Genomic DNA, 19,553 nt, shown 5'->3' with positions numbered 1-19,553 from the left:
ATAATATTCACATCATTGTCCGTGTCTCTGTGTGTGTGGGAGCGGTGGTGTCGTGGGTTGGGGCGCCGTGCTACAAACCCGGCGACCCGGGTTCAATTCTCCGCTCCCGGCAAACACCAACGACGATGATCTGAATCGGTACCTGGGCCTCTCCCCTAAGTCTACTCAGCTTCCAATGAGTACCCGGTGCGGTGTGTTACCATCGCCGCTGGGGAGACAAAGGCGGCCGGGCGTGGTGTTGGCCACCCACCCCCTCGTGTGCCGTGCCGGCCTTCATAGGTGCTGCTCGCTAACAGCACTTGTCCCAACAGTCTGTTGAGGCTACATGGGGGAGTGGGTGGTCTTTGTATGTCCCAGGTCTGTATCGCGACAGACCTGGGACAGACATCTGTGTGCTGTTGATGATGATGATGAAAACAACAATGATATTACTATTTTCATTCTTGGTTCTTTCGGTAAAGTCAGGTCGAAGGGAAACAACAAAATACTACAAATGAAATAAACGACTGCAACGACGATCTGGACTGGTGTCTTCTTATGTGTTTCTCACTCTTCTTGGTTCTTTCGGTAAAGTCACGTAGAAGGGAAATAATAAAATAATGAAACATAGAATACAATTCTCACGACGTTTCGGGCACAACGCAAGCAGCCGTCCTCGGGTGAAGAACAGGTCTCTGTCGGAAAGACAGCGTCTGAATGAACAAGGAGCCCCTTTGTAACAACGAATGCTACAGGTCTTAGTTTCATCCAGCAGTGGTTCGTCTGCTTTGGGGGGGGAAGGGCCTCCGTTGTGGGCAGCAAAGACAAAGAAGTCGTAGCACTCGTTGATGCGCGACTCTGTAATGAGAGTCACGCTTCAAAGGGTCCAGCGTCGCGCCTAGACACTCGTCGGGACAGACTCAAAGGGTGTCAGTTCCAGAGGATCGTGGAGGCGCTCTCAGACACCCTGGAAATACCTGGTGCCCATCGTCAATGACTGAGGCTCACTGAGCCAGGCTAAGGCACCCTTAAGATCATTAGGTCCCAGTGTTAATGACTGAGGCTCACTGAGCCAGGCTAAGGCACCCTTAAGATGCTTGGGGCCCAGTGTTAATGCTTGAGACTTACTGAGCCAGGCTAAGGCACCCTTAAGATGCTTAGAGCCCAGTGTTAATGACTGAGGCTCACTGAGCCAGGCGAAGGCACCCTTAAGATCCTTAGGGCCCGGTGTTAATGCTTGAGGCTCACTGAGCCAGGCTAAGGTACCCTTAAGATCATTAGGGCCCAGTGTTAATGACTGAGGCTCACTGAGCCAGGCGAAGGCACCCTTAAGATCCTTAGGGCCCAGTGTCAATGACTGAGGCTCACTGAGCCAGGCGAAGGCACCCTTAAGATCATTAGGGCCCAGTGTCAATGACTGAGGCTCACTGAGCCATAGATCCTTAGGGCCCTGTGTTAATCATCGAGGCTCACTGAGTCACATGCAAGCTCTTATTGCGTCTGCATCGGATAAGGTCGCTGTTCGGACCAAACCATTGTCTGAGTAAAGTGGGGGGGGGGGGGGGTCGTGCCATGTGTCCTCTAAAGATAACGGGAACGCGGACGAAACCATTCGTTGACAATTATGGGGGGGGGGGGGAGTGCATCGTGCCAAGGGAACTTATTGGACTCTTCCATTCGATACGGCACTGGCATAAAGAGGAACACGCGCAGTAGAGAACACACACAGGGTAGAGACATCATCATCATCGCGTCGACCTTGGTGATGATGATTGACACTGAGAGAGACAGAGCAGAACGTTTGATTAGAGACAAAGTTGATCGATCTGAATATTAATTATTTAGTTTTGGCTAGTTACAGTTTTTGAGTGATTATCATTTTTTGCTTAATGCAGTATTTTTACCGCGAGCAATTCATTGCAAAAAAAATATTCGATTAAAAAAAAATATAAAAAAAATATATTTGTAAACCCCCCCTCTTGTCTCGTATTTTGTTAATGGTACAGTCCCATAGCGGGGAGCCGATGTCCGTTGACTCCGTTGATTAGAGCGCGGGCAATACCAAAGTGTGATTTCTGGAAGGGGGTGAGAGACAGAGAGAGAGAGAGGGGGGGGCGCGTGGTGGGAGGCTTTGTGGTTTTGGGGTTTGAGCGGCTTGGGTTTGGAACCGTGAGATTTGGGAAATTTGATGAAATCGCGGAAGTTTCACCCCCCGTCAATTCTGAGCTCTCACAGACACACCCCGAGTGCGTGTTCAACCAGCCATGAAAGCCTTCAGGTTAGTACATTCAGTCAAATCGCTTGTGTGTTTTTTTAAACTATAAATACATTAAATTTCGATTTAAAGCTTTCGTGACTGCAGGGATTCATCTTCTTGGTTCTTTCGGTAAAGTCGCGTAGAAGGGAAGTAATAAAATAATAAAAATAAAATATAATATAATTATTTTGTTACTTCTATAAATACATTACCCGCCAACTCACTAACAATGACCCGCGTACATCCAACACTTTCACACACTAATCTTTCGGTAAAGTCACGTGGGTATAAAATAAAAAAATAAATTAAATCACGACGTTTCGGGCGCTCACACACCAACCCATTCACCCACTCGCCGATTCACTCTCACCCATCCACATCGCTCACACGCCCACTCATTCACTCACTTACTCATTCACTCACTCACTCATTCACTCACTCATTCACTCACTCATTCACTCATTCATTCACTTACTCATTCACTCATTTACTCATTCACTCAGTCACCCATTCATTCACTCATTAACTCACTCATTCACTCACTCATTCACTCACTCATTCACTCAGTCACCCTTCATTCACTCATTAACTCACTCATTCACTTACTCATTCACTCACTCATTCATTCACTCATTCACCGACTCTACCCACCCGTCAACCCATCGATTCGCGTGTACATCCGCTGACCTATTCAATCACCCATTCACTCATTCACTCACTCATTCATTCGATCACCCACCCACCTTTCCACCCACCCATTCACGCACCCACTCACCTACTAACCGACGCACCCACTCACCTACTAACCGACCCACTCACCCACCTGCTCACCGACTCACCCAACCACTCACCCATAGAGTCACTCACCCACCCATCTCGTCACTCACTCATTCATTCACTCACTCACCCACCCACCTTTCCACCCACCCATTCACGCACCCACTCACCTACTAACCGACGCACTCACCCACCTACTAACCGACTCACCCAACCACTCACCCATCTCGTCACTCACCCACCCACTCACCCCCCCTACTCACACACAAGTCTGCGTCTCTCTCTCTCTGACCCTCTGCCCCTCTGACCCTCTGACCCTCTGCGTCTCTGCGCACTCTGTAGAGTTGGTTGCGCCGTGCCCTCGCTGCGCCGCACGAGGCTCTGGCTGTGGCTGTGCGCTGTGGCCTGGGTCTCCTGCGGAGTCGTCGTCATCCTCTTCGGCATCGTCTTCACTCCACACTCCACCAGCAGCAGCAAGTCACAACCAGGCCACGTCGTGACACCAACATCATACCACCACCACCAGCTCCACCACACCACTACCACCACCCCACTACCACACCACCACCGCCACCACTACCACATCACCACCAGCTTCTCACCACCACCATCACCACACCACCACCACACCACCACCAGCACCACTACCACACCACCACCACCAGCACCACTACCACACCACCAGCACCACCAGCACCACCACCACACCACCACCACACCACCACCACACCACCACCAGGACCACTACCACACCACCACCACCAGCACCACTACCACACCACCAGCACCACCACCACACCACCACCACACCACCACCACACCACCACCAGGACCACTACCACACCACCACCACCAGCACCACTACCACACCACCAGCACCACCACCACACCACCACCACACCACCACCACACCACCACCAGGACCACTACCACACCACCACCACCAGCACCACTACCACACCACCAGCACCACCACCACACCACCACCACGACCACTACCACACCACCACCACCAGCACCACTACCACACCACCAGCACCACCACCAGCACCACTACCACACCACCACCAGCAGCACTACCACACCAGCACCACTACCACACCACCAGCACCACTACCACACCACCACCCGCACCACCACACCACCACCACCACACCACCACCAGCACCACCACCACCAGCACCACCACCACCAGCACCAGCACCACCACCACCACACACACCACCACACCACCACCACCAGCACCACCACACCACCACCACTAGCACCACCACCACACCAGCACCAGGACTCGAGAGAGGGACCAGGGTTGAGGAGTCTCGTTTGCAAGAGTGACCTTGGGGGGGTGGGGGGTGGGGGGGTCATCAGTGAGCGAGTTGTGGTGAGAATGCTGCTACTGTGTGGTCTAGCCTAGGGGCACCCCCCGTGGCAGCTGGCCCTGTGTGTTGGCCTGCCAGGAGCTGTCATCTAAGAAATGTGGAACCGTGACGCCGGCCGGCGCACGATGGCCAAACTCTTGCGGATGGCATCACAGGATCCCTCGTGTAGCCCGTAACAGACTGTATAACACGTGTGTTCGCGACCAATATTACTCATAATCGACGCTTTTGGGTTTAGATCGCGTTATTTATAAATGTGTCGTAACCCTCCACCACCCGACACGGCCAATCAGTAAAAAAGTGTCACGTTGACAAAAGACAAAATAGTTCGCTGCTTTAGCCCACCGGTGTGTTGAAGCGTGAAACCACAACATTTTTTTAGAAATTTCGATTTAAAGCTTTCGTGACTGCAGAGATTCATCTTCTTGGTTCTTTCGGTAAAGTCACGTAGAAGGGAAATAATAAAATAATAAAAATAAAACATAATAAAATATTATTTTTATTAGGTTTTAAAATATGATGTTTAATTTGTATTATTTTATTATAATAAAATATTATATTTCGATTTAAAGATTTCGTGACTGCAGGGATTCATCTTCTTGGTTCTTTCGGTAAAGTCACGTAGAAGGGAAATAATAAAATAATACAAATTAAACATCATAAAATACAATTCTCACGACGTTTCGGCCACAACGCAAGCAGCCGTCCTCAGGTGAAGAACAGGGCTGTCGGAAAGACAGCGTCTGAATGAAACCCCCCAGGCTTGGAGCGTCTATTTAAGCCGCTCGCCCACCGCCAGGCACACACCCTCGCACGCGCACAGACTCGCTCGCTCGCCCCATCTCCCCGTGTCCCACCAACCCTGGCTCCCCCCCGCACCGCCACCCTGCCGCCTTGCAGGCGCTGCTCACAATGGCCGACGTCACGCGGGACGACCGCGGGCAACGTCACAAGGCCCACGTGACCACCAACACGTGGTCAGCAGCAGCAGCAGCTACTACAACAACAACAGCAACAACAACAACAGCAGCAGCAGAAACTTAACGGTGTTGGCGTGGAGGTGGCCATTTACAAAGGGTGAGATCAGTTGCAGTCTCAGCGTTCTCCTCTAACGGGATCGTCCATAAATGACGTCACGCACCTAGGGGGGGGGTCAGACATTTGTGACGATGTGTGACGAGGGGGGGGGGGTTGAGAAATGTGACGTCTCGGCGTGTCCCCCCGTGTCTCACCACGTGTCTCACCCCCCCTGTCTCACCCCGTGTGTCTCCCCGTGTCTCTCCCCGTGTCTCACCCCGCGTGTCTCCCCGTGTGTCTCCCCGCGTCTTACCCCGTGTCTCACCCCCCCTGTCTCTCCCCCTGTCTCATCCCGTGTCTCACCCCCCTGTCTCTCCCCGCGTCTCACCCCGTGTCTCACCCCCCCTGTCTCTCCCCGCGTCTCACCCCGTGTCTCACCCCCCCTGTCTCTCCCCGCGTCTCACCCCGTGTCTCACCCCCCCTGTCTCTCCCCGCGTCTCACCCCGTGTCTCACCCCCCCTGTCTCTCCCCGTGTCTCACCCCGTGTCTCACCCCCCCTGTCTCTCCCCGCGTCTCACCCCGTGTCTCACCCCCCCTGTCTCTCCCCGCGTCTCACCCCGTGTCTCACCCCCCCTGTCTCTCCCCGCGTCTCATCCCGTGTCTCACCCCCCCTGTCTCTCCCCGCGTCTCACCCCGTGTCTCACCCCCCCTGTCTCTCCCCGCGTCTCACCCCGTGTCTCACCCCCCCTGTCTCTCCCCGTGTCTCACCCCGTGTCTCACCCCCCCTGTCTCACCCCTGTCTCACCCCCCCTGTCTCTCCCCGCGTCTCACCCCGTGTCTCACCCCCCCTGTCTCTCCCCGCGTCTCATCCCGTGTCTCACCCCCCCTGTCTCTCCCCGCGTCTCATCCCGTGTCTCACCCCCCCTGTCTCTCCCCGCGTCTCACCCCGTGTCTCACCCCCCCTGTCTCTCCCCGCGTCTCATCCCGTGTCTCACCCCCCCTGTCTCTCCCCGCGTCTCACCCCGTGTCTCACCCCCCCTGTCTCTCCCCCGCGTCTCATCCCGTGTCTCACCCCCCCTGTCTCTCCCCGCGTCTCACCCCGTGTCTCACCCCCCCGTGTCTCACCCCCCCTGTCTCTCCCCGCGTCTCATCCCGTGTCTCACCCCCCCGTGTCTCACCCCGCGTCTCACCCCGTGTCTCACCCCCCCCGTGTCTCACCTCCCCTGTCTCTCCCCGCGTCTCACCCCGTGGCTCTCCCCCCCGTGTCTCTCCCCCCCGTGTCTCACCCCCCCTGTCTCTCCCCGCGTCTCATCCCGTGTCTCACCCCCCCTGTCTCTCCCCGCGTCTCACCCCGTGTCTCACCCCCCCGTGTCTCACCCCCCCTGTCTCTCCCCGCGTCTCACCCCGTGTCTCACCCCCCCGTGTCTCACCCCCCCTGTCTCTCCCCGCGTCTCATCCCGTGTCTCACCCCTCCGTGTCTCACCCCGCGTCTCACCCCGTGTCTCACCCCCCCGTGTCTCACCCCCCCTGTCTCTCCCCGCGTCTCACCCCGTGTCTCACCCCCCCCTGTCTCTCCCCGCGTCTCATCCCGTGTCTCACCCCCCCTGTCTCTCCCCGCGTCTCACCCCGTGTCTCACCCCCCGTGTCTCACCCCCCCTGTCTCTCCCCGCATCTCATCCCGTGTCTCACCCCCCCGTGTCTCACCCCGCGTCTCACCCCGTGTCTCACCCCCCCTTGTCTCACCACCCCTGTCTCTCCCCGCCTCTCGCCCCCTGTCTCACCCCCCCGTGTCTCACCCCCCCTGTCTCTCCCCGCGTCTCACCCCGTGTCTCACCCCCCCGTGTCTCACCCCCCCTGTCTCTCCCCGCGTCTCATCCCGTGTCTCACCCCCCCTGTCTCTCCCCGCGTCTCACCCCGTGTCTCACCCCCCCGTGTCTCACCCCCCCTGTCTCTCCCCGCGTCTCACCCCGTGTCTCACCCCCCCGTGTCTCACCCCCCCTGTCTCTCCCCGCGTCTCACCCCGTGTCTCACCCCCGCGTGTCTCACCCCCCCTGTCTCTCCCCGCGTCTCATCCCGCGTCTCACCCCCCCGTGTCTCACCCCCCCTGTCTCTCCCCGCGTCTCATCCCGTGTCTCACCCCCCCCGTGTCTCACCCCCCCCGTCTCTCCCCGTGTCTCATCCCGTGTCTCACCCCGTGTCTCACCCCCCCCGTCTCTCCCCGTGTCTCACCCCCCCTGTCTCTCCCCGTGTCTCACCCCGTGTCTCTCCCCGTGTCTCACCCCGTGTCTCACCCCCTGTCTCTCCCCGTGTCTCACCCCGTGTCTCACCCCCCCTGTCTCACCCCGTGTCTCCCCCCCCCTGTCTCTCCCCGTGTCTCACCCCGTGTGTCTCACCCCGTGTCTCACCCCGTGTGTCTCACCCCGTGTGTCTCACCCCCCCTGTCTCTCCCCGTGTCTCACCCCGTGTCTCACCCCGTGTCTCTCCCCGTGTCTCTCCCCGTGTCTCACCCCGTGTCTCACCCCCTGTCTCTCCCCGTGTCTCACCCCGTGTCTCACCCCCCCTGTCTCACCCCGTGTCTCACCCCCCCTGTCTCTCCCCGTGTCTCACCCCCCCCTGTCTCTCCCCGTGTCTCTCCCCGTGTCTCACCCCGTGTTTCACCCCCTGTCTCTCCCCGTGTCTCACCCCGTGTCTCACCCTCCCTGTCTCACCCCGTGTCTCACCCCCCCCTGTCTCTCCCCGTGTCTCACCCCCCCCCGTCTCTCCCCGTGTCTCTCCCCGTGTCTCACCCCGCGTGTCTCACCCCGTGTCTCTCCCCGTGTCTCACCCCGTGTCTCACCCCGTGTGTCTCACCCCGTGTCTCACCCCGTGTGTCTCACCCCGTGTGTCTCACCCCCCCTGTCTCTCCCCGTGTCTCACCCCGTGTCTCTCCCCGTGTCTCACCCCGTGTCTCACCCCCTGTCTCTCCCCGTGTCTCACCCCGTGTCTCACCCCCCCTGTCTCACCTCGTGTCTCACCCCCCCCTGTCTCTCCCCGTGTCTCACCCCCCCCCCTGTCTCTCCCCGTGTCTCTCCCCGTGTCTCACCCCGTGTCTCACCCCCTGTCTCTCCCCGTGTCTCACCCCGTGTCTCACCCCCCCTGTCTCACCCCTGTCTCACCCCCCCTGTCTCTCCCCGTGTCTCACCCCCCCTGTCTCTCCCCGTGTCTCTCCCCGTGTCTCACCCCGCGTGTCTCACCCCGTGTCTCTCCCCGTGTCTCACCCCGTGTCTCACCCCGTGTGTCTCACCCCGTGTGTCTCACCCCGTGTCTCACCCCGTGTGTCTCTCCGTGTCTCTCCCCGTGTCTCACCCCGTGTGTCTCTCCGTGTCTCTCCCCGTGTCTCACCCCGTGTGTCTCACCCCGTGTGTCTCACCCCGTGTGTCTCTCCGTGTCTCTCCCCGTGTCTCACCCCGTGTGTCTCCCCGTGTCTCCCCGTGTCTCACCCCGTGTCTCTCCCCGCGTCTCTCCCCGTGTCTCCCCGCGTCTCACCCCGTGTCTCTCCCCGCGTCTCACCCCGTGTCTCTCCCCGTGTGTCTCCCCGTGTGTCTCACCCCGCGTGTCTCCCCGCGTCTCACCCCGTGTCTCTCCCCGTGTCTCCCCCCGTGTCTCTCCCCGTGTCTCCCCGCGTCTCTCCCCGTGTCTCTTTCCCCGTGTCTCACCCCGTGTCTCTCCCCGTGTCTCACCCCCCCCCTGTCTCTCCCCGTGTCTCACCCCGTGTCTCACCCCGCGTGTCTCACCCCGTGTGTCTCACCCCGTGTCTCACCCCGTGTGTCTCACCCCGTGTGTCTCTCCGTGTCTCTCCCCGTGTGTCACCCCGTGTGTCTCCCCGTGTCTCCCCGTGTCTCTCTCCGTGTCTCTCCCCGTGTGTCTCCCCGTGTCTCTCCCCGTGTCTCTCCCCGTGTCTCACCCCGTGTCTCTCCCCGTGTCTCTCCCCGTGTGTCTCACCCCGTGTGTCTCACCCCGTGTGTCTCCCCGCGTCGTCTGCCAGGAGCGAGTCCCCTGCGGGGTGACGAGTGTCTCGGCGTGTCCCCGCGCTGTCTCCTGTCCCAGGACGCGCGTCTCCTCCCCTCGGCTGACGCGGTCGTCTTCCTGCACAGACACGTGCGCCGTGACCTGGCCAACCTCCCACTCGGGTGCGTCTCTCACACACAGACACACACACTGACACACACAGACACACAGTCACACACACACACAGATAGCTACACACACACACAGACACGTGCGCCGTGACCTGGCCAACCTCCCACTCGGGTGCGTCTCTCTCTCACACACAGACACACACACAGACACACACAGACACACACAGACACACACACAGACACACACACAGACACACACACAGACACACACAGGTAGCTACACACACACAGCTACACACACACACAGACAGACACACAGACACGTGCGCCGTGACCTGGCCAACCTCCCACACGGGTCCGTCTGTCTTACACACAACACACAGACACACACACAGACACACATAGGTACACACACACAGACACACACATACAGGTACACACACACACAACACACAAACACACACACAGACACACACACAGGTGCACACACACAGCTACACACACACAGGTATCCACACACACAGACACACACACACAACACACAGACACACACACACACAACACACAGCCACACACACAACACACAGCCACACACACAGGTGCACACACACAGGTACACACACAGAGACACACACACAGACACACAGGTATCCACACACAGCTACACATACACAGACACACACACAGCTACACACACACAGACACACACACACAGACACACACACAGCTACACACACACAGACACACACACAGCTACACACACATACAGCTGACGGCCCACTCATGAGACTGCCTTCAGCTGATACGGCTGTCCCATCGCCGAGCCAGCTGCCTCATGTTGGAGATGCTGATGGTGATGTTGATGCTGATGGTGATGTTGTTGCTGATGTTGTTGGTGATGTTGATGGTGATGTTGATGGAGACAGGAAACGGCCTCCGGGCCAGATCTGGGTGTGGGGCTGCATGGAGCCTCCTCCCTATGCTCACCTGCCCAGAGGTCTCCACACGGTCTTCAACTGGACACTCACCTACAGGTACACACACACAGGTACACACACACACACAGCTACACTCACCTACAGGTACACACACACACAGACACACACTCACCTACAGGTACACACAGACACTCACCTACAGGTACACACACACACACACAGACACACAGACACACACACACAGCTACACTCACCTACAGGTACACACACACACACAGACACACACACTCACCTACAGGTACACACACACACACACAGCTACACTCACCTACATGTACACACACTCACTCACCTACAGGTACACACACACACACAGACACACACACACACCTACAGGTACACTCACCTACAGGTACACACAGCTACACTCACCTACAGGTACACACACACACACAGCTACACTCACCTACAGGTACACACACACACACAGCTACACTCACCTACAGGTACACACACACACACAGCTACACTCACCTACAGGTACACACACACACACAGGTACACTCACACACAGACACACACTCACCTACAGGTACACACACACAGGTACACACACACACAGGTACAAGACAAAGATCCCCCGTATAGCCTGAACAGACTGTAGGGGCAAGTGCTGTTAGCGAGCACCTATGAAGGCCGGAACGGTACACGAGGGGGTGGGTGGCCAGCACCACGCCCGACCGCCTTTGTCTCCCTAGTGGCGATGTTTACACACCGCACCAGGTACTCATTTAAGGCTGAGTCGACCTAGGGGAGGCCCAGGACCGGTTCAGATAATCGTCACTGGTGTTAGCCGTGAGCGGGAATCGAACCCGGGTCGCCAGGTTCATAGCGCAGCGCGCTAACCGCTACACTACCGCTCCCCACCAGGTACACACACACAGACACACACTCACCTACAGGTACACACACACAGGTACACACACACAGACACACACTCACCTACAGGTACACACACACAGACACACACTCACCTACAGGTACACACACACAGACACACACTCACCTACAGGTACACACACACAGACACACACTCACCTACAGGTACACACACACAGACACACACTCACCTACAGGTACACACACACAGACACACACTCACCTACAGGTACACACACACACATAGACACACACACACAGACATATACACACACACATAGCTACACACAGCTACACACACACAGCTACACACACAGGTGCACACACACACAGACACACACACACACAGCTACACACACACACAGCTACACACACACACACAGGTGCACACACAGGTGACCACTCAGAGGCTCCAAGAGGAGGAGCAGCAGCACGTGATCAGCAACACGTGATCAGCAGCAACCACCACGTGGCGATGAGCTGGACGCCACCAACACATTTCTCCAAGCTCTGCGATCCTGTATGGTATGAAGGCGTTGTGTAGGCCGACTGATGATGAGTGTCATGGGAAACCTTTTGTTGTTGTTGCCAGCATCATAGTGTGACGAATAAGAATCAGGTTGCGTACCCTTTCTGGACGTTCAAACACTCTCTATGGATTATATTTTTTGCGAGGAATCAAGTCTGTTTACGTGTGAGACAGCCCACTTGTGCGAGGCGGTGGCGGGAGAGAGATCACGCTCTGCCATACGGATGGAACAGATGGAGATTAGTCCACCCACGGGGGTAGAAGGGAATGAGATGGAACAGATGGAGATTAGTCCACCCACGGGGGTAGAAGGGAATGAGATGGAACAGATGGAGATTAGTCCACACGCGCGTAGAAGGGAGTGAGATGGAACAGATGGAGATTAGTCCACACACACGGTGTAGAAGAGAGTGAGATGGAACAGATGGAGATTAGTCCACACACGGGGGTAGAAGGGAGTGAGATGGAACAGATGGAGATTAGTCCACACACGGTGTAGAAGAGAGTGAGATGGAACAGATGGAGATTAGTCCACACGCGCGTAGAAGGGAGTGAGATGGAACAGATGGAGATTAGTCCACACACGGTGTAGAAGGGAGTGAGATGGAACAGATGGAGATTAGTCCACACACACGGTGTAGAAGAGAGTGAGATGGAACAGATGGAGATTAGTCCACACACGGTGTAGAAGGGAGTGAGATGGAACAGATGGAGATTAGTCCACACACGGTGTAGAAGAGAGTGAGATGGAACAGATGGAGATTAGTCCACACACGGTGTAGAAGGGAGTGAGATGGAACAGATGGAGATTAGTCCACACACGGTGTAGAAGGGAGTGAGATGGAACAGATGGAGATTAGTCCACACACGGTGTAGAAGGGAGTGAGATGGAACAGATGGAGATTAGTCCACCCATGGGTAGAAGGGAGTGAGATGGAACAGATGGTGATTAGTCCACACACGGTGTAGAAGAGAGTGAGATGGAACAGATGGTGATTAGTTCACACACGCGCGTAGAAGGGAGTCAGATGGAACAGATGGAGATTAGTCCACACACGGTGTAGAAGGGAGTGAGATGGAACAGATGGTGATTAGTCCACACACACGGGGTAGAAGGGAGTGAGATGGAACAGATGGAGATTAGTCCACCCATGGGTAGAAGGGAGTGAGATGGAACAGATGGAGATTAGTCCACACACTTTGCAGGCCGGATTCGGATGTCCCCACCCCGTACGGATGGCTGGAGCCCCGGGAGGAGGGTGAGGAGGGGGGGGAGCCTCCGTGTGGCTCCGCCCTCAAATCGGCACGAGCCGCCAACCTCAGCGCCTACGCCTGCTCCGGGTAGGTGGACCGCACCACCAACATCACCACCACCATCAACATCAACACCACCACCTCCACCACCACCTCCTCCACCACCTCCACCACCAACAATAACCCCACTACTGCCACCACCCATCTCCACTGCCACCACCACCACCACCACCAACCTCACCACCACTGCCACCACCACCACCATCTCCACCACTACCACCACCTCCACCACCACCACCAACACCACCACCAACAACCCCACCACCACCACCTCCACCACCACCAACATCAACCCCACCACCGCCACCACCACCAACAACCCCACCACCACCACCTCCACCACCACCACCACCATCAACCCCACCACCGCCACCACCACCAACAACCCCACCACCACCACCACCACCAACAACCCCACCACCACCACCGCCACCACCACCTCCACCACCATCAACCCCACCACCTTCACCACCACCACCATCTCCACCACCACCACCATCAACCCCACCACCTTCACCACCACCATCTCCACCACTACCACCACCAACAATAACCCCACCACCAACATCAACCTCACCACCACCACTGCCACCACCACCACCATCACAAACATCAACCCCACCACCACCACCATCTCCACCACCACCAACATCAATCCCACCTCCACCTTCACCATCTCCACCACCACCCCCTCCCCTCCCCCCCCCAGCAAGAGCGAGCTGGTGGCCTGGGCCGTGTCCCACGGGGGCGCCGCGTCTGGCCGCGACGCCTACCACCGCGAGCTGGCGCTCCACCTGCGCGTGGCCGTGTACGGCCGCGGCGCCGGCCGCACGGCCCTGCCCCAACTCCCCGCGGCGGCGGCGGGGGGTACGGCCCCGGTCCTCTCCCGCTACCTCTTCTACCTCGCCTTCGAGAACGCGCGCTCCCGCCACTACGTCACCGAGAAGCTGTGGGCCAACGCCCTGGGCTCCGCGGCCGCCGTGCCCGTCGCCCTGGGGCCCCCGCGGGCCGACTACGAGCGGGCGACGCTGCCGCCCGCCGCCTTCCTGCACGTGGACGACTTCGCGTCGCCCCGCGAGCTGGCGCTTCGCCTGCGGGCGCTGGCGGCCGACGGGGCGGCGTACGGGCGCATGCACGCGTGGCGGCGGCGCTACCGGGCGCGGAGCGCGCGCGGCTGGGACGAGCGGCTGTGCGCCGTGTGCCGGAGACTCGGGAGGAGCGGGGGGGCGGCGGTGGAGGGGGGGGCGGCGAGGGGGGACATTGCGGAGTGGTTCGCGGGGGGGGATTGAAGGGGTCTCGGTGAGGTCTCGGTGGGGTGAGGGGTCTTCCTGGTGAGGTCCTGGTGGGGTGAGGGGTCCTGGTGAGGTCTCGGTGGGGTGAGGGGTCTTCCTGGTGAGGTCCTGGTGGGGTGAGGGGTCCTGGTGAGGTCTCGGTGGGGTGAGGGGTCTTCCTGGTGGGGTCTCGGTGAGGTCTCGTTGGGGTCTCGGTGGGGTGAGGGGTCTTCCCGGTGGGGTCCTGGTGGGGTCCCGGTGGGGTGAGGGGTCTTCCCGGTGGGGTCCTGGTGGGGTCCCGGTGGGGTCCTGGTGGGGTGAGGGGTCTTCCCGGTGGGGTCCTGGTGGGGTCCCGGTGGGGTCCTGGTGGGGTGAGGGGTCTTCCCGGTGGGGTCCTGGTGGGGTCCCGGTGGGGTCCTGGTGGGGTGAGGGGTCTTCCCGGTGCCGCGTGCGTTCTGGTGCCGGGGCTGTGGATCGCCCCTTGCCACTTGAAATCAGGCGGGGGGAGTCTGTGGGTGTGCAGGGAGCTTTGAAAAAACGTTAGCGCTCACATGGGACTGTCGTTAAACAGGTAGGAACAATGTTCCACACTGCCCACCGGGGATTATTTGTCTGTCTGACTATCTGTCGTGCATAAATATATATACAATATAAACAGCTCTTTGATTGGTGGAGACCTCCTGCCGGGTACGGAGAGGGGAGGGGCCTAAGGGAGGGGGGAGTCAGGGGAGGGGCCTGAGGGGGGGGGGGGGATCAGGGGAGGGGCCTAAGGATATGGGGGGGGGGTCAGGGAGGGGCCTAAGGGGCTGCCTGGCTCCCTAAAGTCACGTGATCTTGTACACAGGTAAGAACAACAGGTTCCACACTGCCCACCAGGGAGTATTTGTCCGTCTGTCGTGCACGAATGCGCCGTCCAACCAAGTTCCTACCTGCCCACTCCGAAGGAACGTGTTTAATGGAAACAGAAACGGATAACGACAGTGTGACGTGATCAAAAATGTGATGTCAGTAGCTTCAGAAAGTCAGAGAGTCTCTCGCACGTGTTCGCCATCGTTGTCAACACGTGGCCTGGAATCTTCTACAGGTGGTGGTCTCCAGAGCCCAGAGGCAGCAACATTTCTCGTGGCGTGCATTTTTATTTGAAGCCCCCTGCTTTGAAGTCTGAAACCCCATCTCGTCAACACGCCCTTCCCTCCGTCCTTTGGTTGGGTACCCCTCCTGGTTGTAAGTTTCCTGATTTTCGTGCACTACGTATTGGGAATTTTAGGGTGGTATGCACAATTATACATTTTAATTATTGTTATTAATCAGCTCGCCTGGTATGCAGGAGGTCGTGGGTTTGATCCCGACCCTGACGAAACCTGCTGTATATTTGGAGTCTCTCTCGCTCTCATCATCACGGTGGCCAGGAGATGTTAACTACCTCGCCTGGTGTACAGGAGGTCGTGGGTTCGATCCCGACCCTGACGATGCCTGCTGGAAATTAGGAGTCTGCGTCTCTCTCATCATCATCATCACGGTGAATAGGAGATGTTAACTACCTCGCCTGGTATGCAGGAGGTCGTGGGTTTGATCCCGACCCTGACGCCTGCTGCTGCTGTATATTTGGAATCTGTCTCTCTCCCCGTGGTCGCGTAGATGTGTTTTCCTCCGGGTCCTCCAATTTTTCCCCTCCACATTTAGCTTCACGTTTAGAGTACTTGGCAGCTACACGTTTTCTACATGAGCCACTTCGTCGAACTATCATTCGCTTCTGAAAAGCAGCTACCTTAGCCGAGTGGGGCTTTACCTGGTGCAATTAAAATAGTTTATTGGCATCAGTCTGCCAGTAGGGTGGAGTGGGGGGGGGTGATGGTTGTGTGCGAGATCTCACATGCACATAGTCTGGCACAAGCGCCGTGGTGACGTCCCCACCACTTCGTGGCGAATGGAAGTTGCTGTTGCGGCCATCCCAATGGAGCCACTAAAATTGGTGATATTATTTTAATGTTTTTGTTTAACACGCAAGCAAAAGCTTTCGCGACCATATTAACCTTTGTTGTTAAATCGTTTATATTAAGTTCACTTGCTTGCGCGCTTACGACCGTGCAAATCTTTCGGTCGTTTTTTATTTAAATCCTTTATATTAAGTTCGCTTGCTTGCGCGCTTACGACCGTGCAAATCTTTCGGTCGTTTTTTAACCCACTTCCCGTGATCCAATCGAGCTGACATTAACACTTTTTAGGAACAAAAAATTATATGTAATTACCAATTGCTTAATGGTGGCAGGCAATCATCTGACCCATAGGTGGCAGCCATCTCAAGCCAGAGGACGAGAGGACTCTAGCCGCCACGCATATAAAGGATTTAGTGAAAAACTGGTTTTACGGGTGAATTTTTATTTGTATCCATTCCTCCTACCTCCGATGACCACGGTTGGCTCTGTGCGGTGCGAAAGAAGTTCAACAACACACACGATCCCACCCTCCCCCCGCAGAGCGACAGAATGTTGGGGCAAGTGCTGTGAGCGAGTAGCACCTATGAAGGCTGCCGGCACCGTGTGGCACACGAGGGGGTGGGTGGCCAGCGCCACGCCCGGCCGCCTTTGTCACTCCACAGTGGCGATGTTTACAAACGCATTTGAGGCCGAGTCGACCTAGGGGAGACCCAGGACCGGGTTCAGATAATCGTCACCGGTGTTGGTGGCCGTGAGCGGGAATCGAACTCGGGTCGCCGGGTTTGTGGTGCAGCGTAGCGCTAACCGCGGCGCCACCACTCCTGGTACACACACGCTGCGAATATTTTAAATGACAAAATTCCACCGTTGTACAAACGACGCGTTGATTTTTGTTGTTACCTTTAAAAGTATATTTATTTGGTTGTTCGTACTACAAACGTGAAAACGGGGCATATAAAAAGAACACCAAAACTAGAAACATTCTACGGAAGAAAAAAAAAATCTATCGTTTTAAAAGAAATCTACCTTAAAAATTCGATTTAAAAACATCTATCAAGAAAAACATCTATGCCAGCATGCCGCAAATAAAGACGAGAAAATATGAGGGTGGTGGTGGGGGGGAGGGTGGGTGGTGGTTAGGAAGGGGCAGGAACAGTAACACACACACACACACACAGGTGAACGCCAGGTAGTGTGTGGGGACGGTGGGGTCAAGTGGGGCTAACGCGAGCCTCTCTTCTGAGGCGTCCATCCAGCGAGGAAGAGAGTTGGTGGACAAAATAACCTCCCCCCCCCCCCCCAATTAACGCGGTGCCCCGGTTGACGTAAAGGGAAAACCCCTTTTTCAGGGGGGGGGGGGTATTTTTTGTCGTGTAACTTTTAGAACAATATTTCAAACATTCGAGCCTAATGCAAGGTGAGAAAAAAAATCGTGAAAAAAAAACCCAATTCGAGTCCAATACGGGGTTTAAAGAATCCTCAGAAAATGTCGACACATCTGGACTAAAATACAGCCTTTAACGAATCCTTCAAATACATCCTAAAGGTTTGGGCATTACAGGCTTCAAAGCATCCTTAAAAAGTTGAGATTTTCACCATCACACCATCACCTATAGTTCACACAGAGAAACGTATAAAACCTGCACATGTGTCAAGCCCGCCGGGGTGTAAAGACAATCTCCTGAACCGCGCTGCGCCAAATTCACGAGCACGCGATGATCCAATCCTCACGTTTACTCCAAAATAAAATCAATACATTTTCTAAAAAAATCAGCGGCCATCATCGAGTCACTGCTGGATGAAGCCCCCCCCCCCCCCCCCAAAAAAAAGGCATCGTCGCCACCGCCATCTCCCGCTGTCACGCAACTAAAAAAACCCCGTCCTTGTCGATCCTGCGCGCGGAGCAGATTTCGCTTCTCCATCTCCGCAGCGGACGTTCCCCTACTCCATGCGCTTTTCCCACCATTGGCTACCAGGGCGGTCACTTTCAACGACCCACTGGGGGCCCTTTTAATGGTAGCCTTGACGGTGTTCCGGTCAAAGCCAAAACACGCGTAACGATTTCATGTCCTCTCTTATCCTCACACGAAACATCTCCACATCATCATCTACGTCTCTTCAGTCATCCTCTCTACATTTTTGGTCGCATTTAAAAATCACCTCAATAAAAAAGAATCTCTCTCGTGTCATTTCTCTCTTTTTACTGTCATCTCCAAAAGAATTTCTCCTCAGGACCCTGCAAAGGGACCAGGGCATTCTACCCACTGATAGTTTTTTGATCCCCTCCCAGACTAACAAAAGAGTCGTCTGGAACATCATCATGGTCAGATCTAGAATCTCTCGATACCAGAGGAGAGTAGAACTGCGTATTAATGCATCGTCTTCAGTCATGTATCATCATCATCATCGCTAACCGGGCAAATGACAAAACCACCGGACTTTTAATGGTCCGTGAAGACTTCGGCAATTCCCTTGGGGGTAACAGAGTTGCTGTTACCTCCCTCAAAACAACGAGATGGGTCGTGGCAAAAGCAGGTCGGGTGGCAAAAACGCCGAATGACAAAGGGCGCCTCAAGCGCCTGCGTGGTTAAGGCCGCCCCCTTTCTGAAAGTTGGCTCCGCCAGTCTGCCACAACTTCAACAACTTAGTCGTTATAGCGATCGCAAAGTCAGAAAAAAAGTAAAACTTTTCCTAGAAAATTTCGAAAGCCACAAATTAAAACGTACAGAAACATTTCCCAGAGGCTCCCTAGACTAGCTAGTCCCAAGTTCAACTAGGCCTCCGTTAACAGTACAGCTTTAAAATTAGTCCAGTAAACACATCTGCTGTTTCATTTATACCATATTGTTTGGACAAGTATTTGAATGCTAAAGGACGTTGACAATAACATTTCCGTGTCGTATTTTAGGTAGGAGATGAACCCACATTTTGAAGAATATAAAGTCATGCCTGCACTTGATTTGTTTTTAAAGATAAAGTACTTCATAGAGTTCTCTCACATCCAACAGAAGAACTAGAGCTAGTCCCAGACATTCATTGCAAAGCTTCAGAAGTCAACAGGCACCAACGTGGATGTAAAAAAAGGTTACTGTGCTACC

General features: G+C 56.0%; 1 protein-coding gene across 1 annotated transcript; it reads left to right on the top strand.

Annotated features, from left to right (window-relative positions):
• Window positions 1–4,487: 4,487 nt before the first annotated feature.
• LOC133361173 (alpha-(1,3)-fucosyltransferase 7-like) lies at window positions 4,488–18,513 on the top strand. Its single transcript, XM_061580056.1, has 7 exons — window positions 4,488–4,557; window positions 5,293–5,469; window positions 9,434–9,578; window positions 10,454–10,561; window positions 13,140–13,274; window positions 13,957–14,445; window positions 18,363–18,513. Exons 1-7 carry the CDS (start codon window positions 4,488–4,490, stop codon window positions 18,511–18,513), a joined length of 1,275 nt encoding a protein of 424 aa, XP_061436040.1.
• The last annotated feature ends 1,040 nt before the right edge of the window (window positions 18,514–19,553 follow it).

The sequence above is a fragment of the Lethenteron reissneri genome, chromosome 71, assembly GCF_015708825.2.
Source record: "Lethenteron reissneri isolate LAM-NWPU_2019-01 chromosome 71, ASM1570882v1, whole genome shotgun sequence".
Taxonomy (NCBI): Eukaryota; Metazoa; Chordata; class Hyperoartia; order Petromyzontiformes; family Petromyzontidae; genus Lethenteron; species Lethenteron reissneri.
This window is presented reverse-complemented; position numbering and strand designations above follow the sequence as displayed.

What these genes read in the sequence shown, in the direction of transcription:
- LOC133361173 (XM_061580056.1), top strand. Translation starts at nt 4,488, where the DNA reads ATGTGGAACCGTGACGCCGGCCGGCGCACGATGGCCAAACTCTTGCGG. An exon ending in GAGGTGGCCATTTACAAAGG is followed by an intron (nt 5,470 to 9,433) that starts GTGAGATCAGTT and finishes GTCGTCTGCCAG; the next exon opens with GAGCGAGTCCCCTGCGGGGT. An exon ending in GACGAGCGGCTGTGCGCCGT is followed by an intron (nt 14,446 to 18,362) that starts GTGCCGGAGACT and finishes CGCGCGGAGCAG; the next exon opens with ATTTCGCTTCTCCATCTCCG.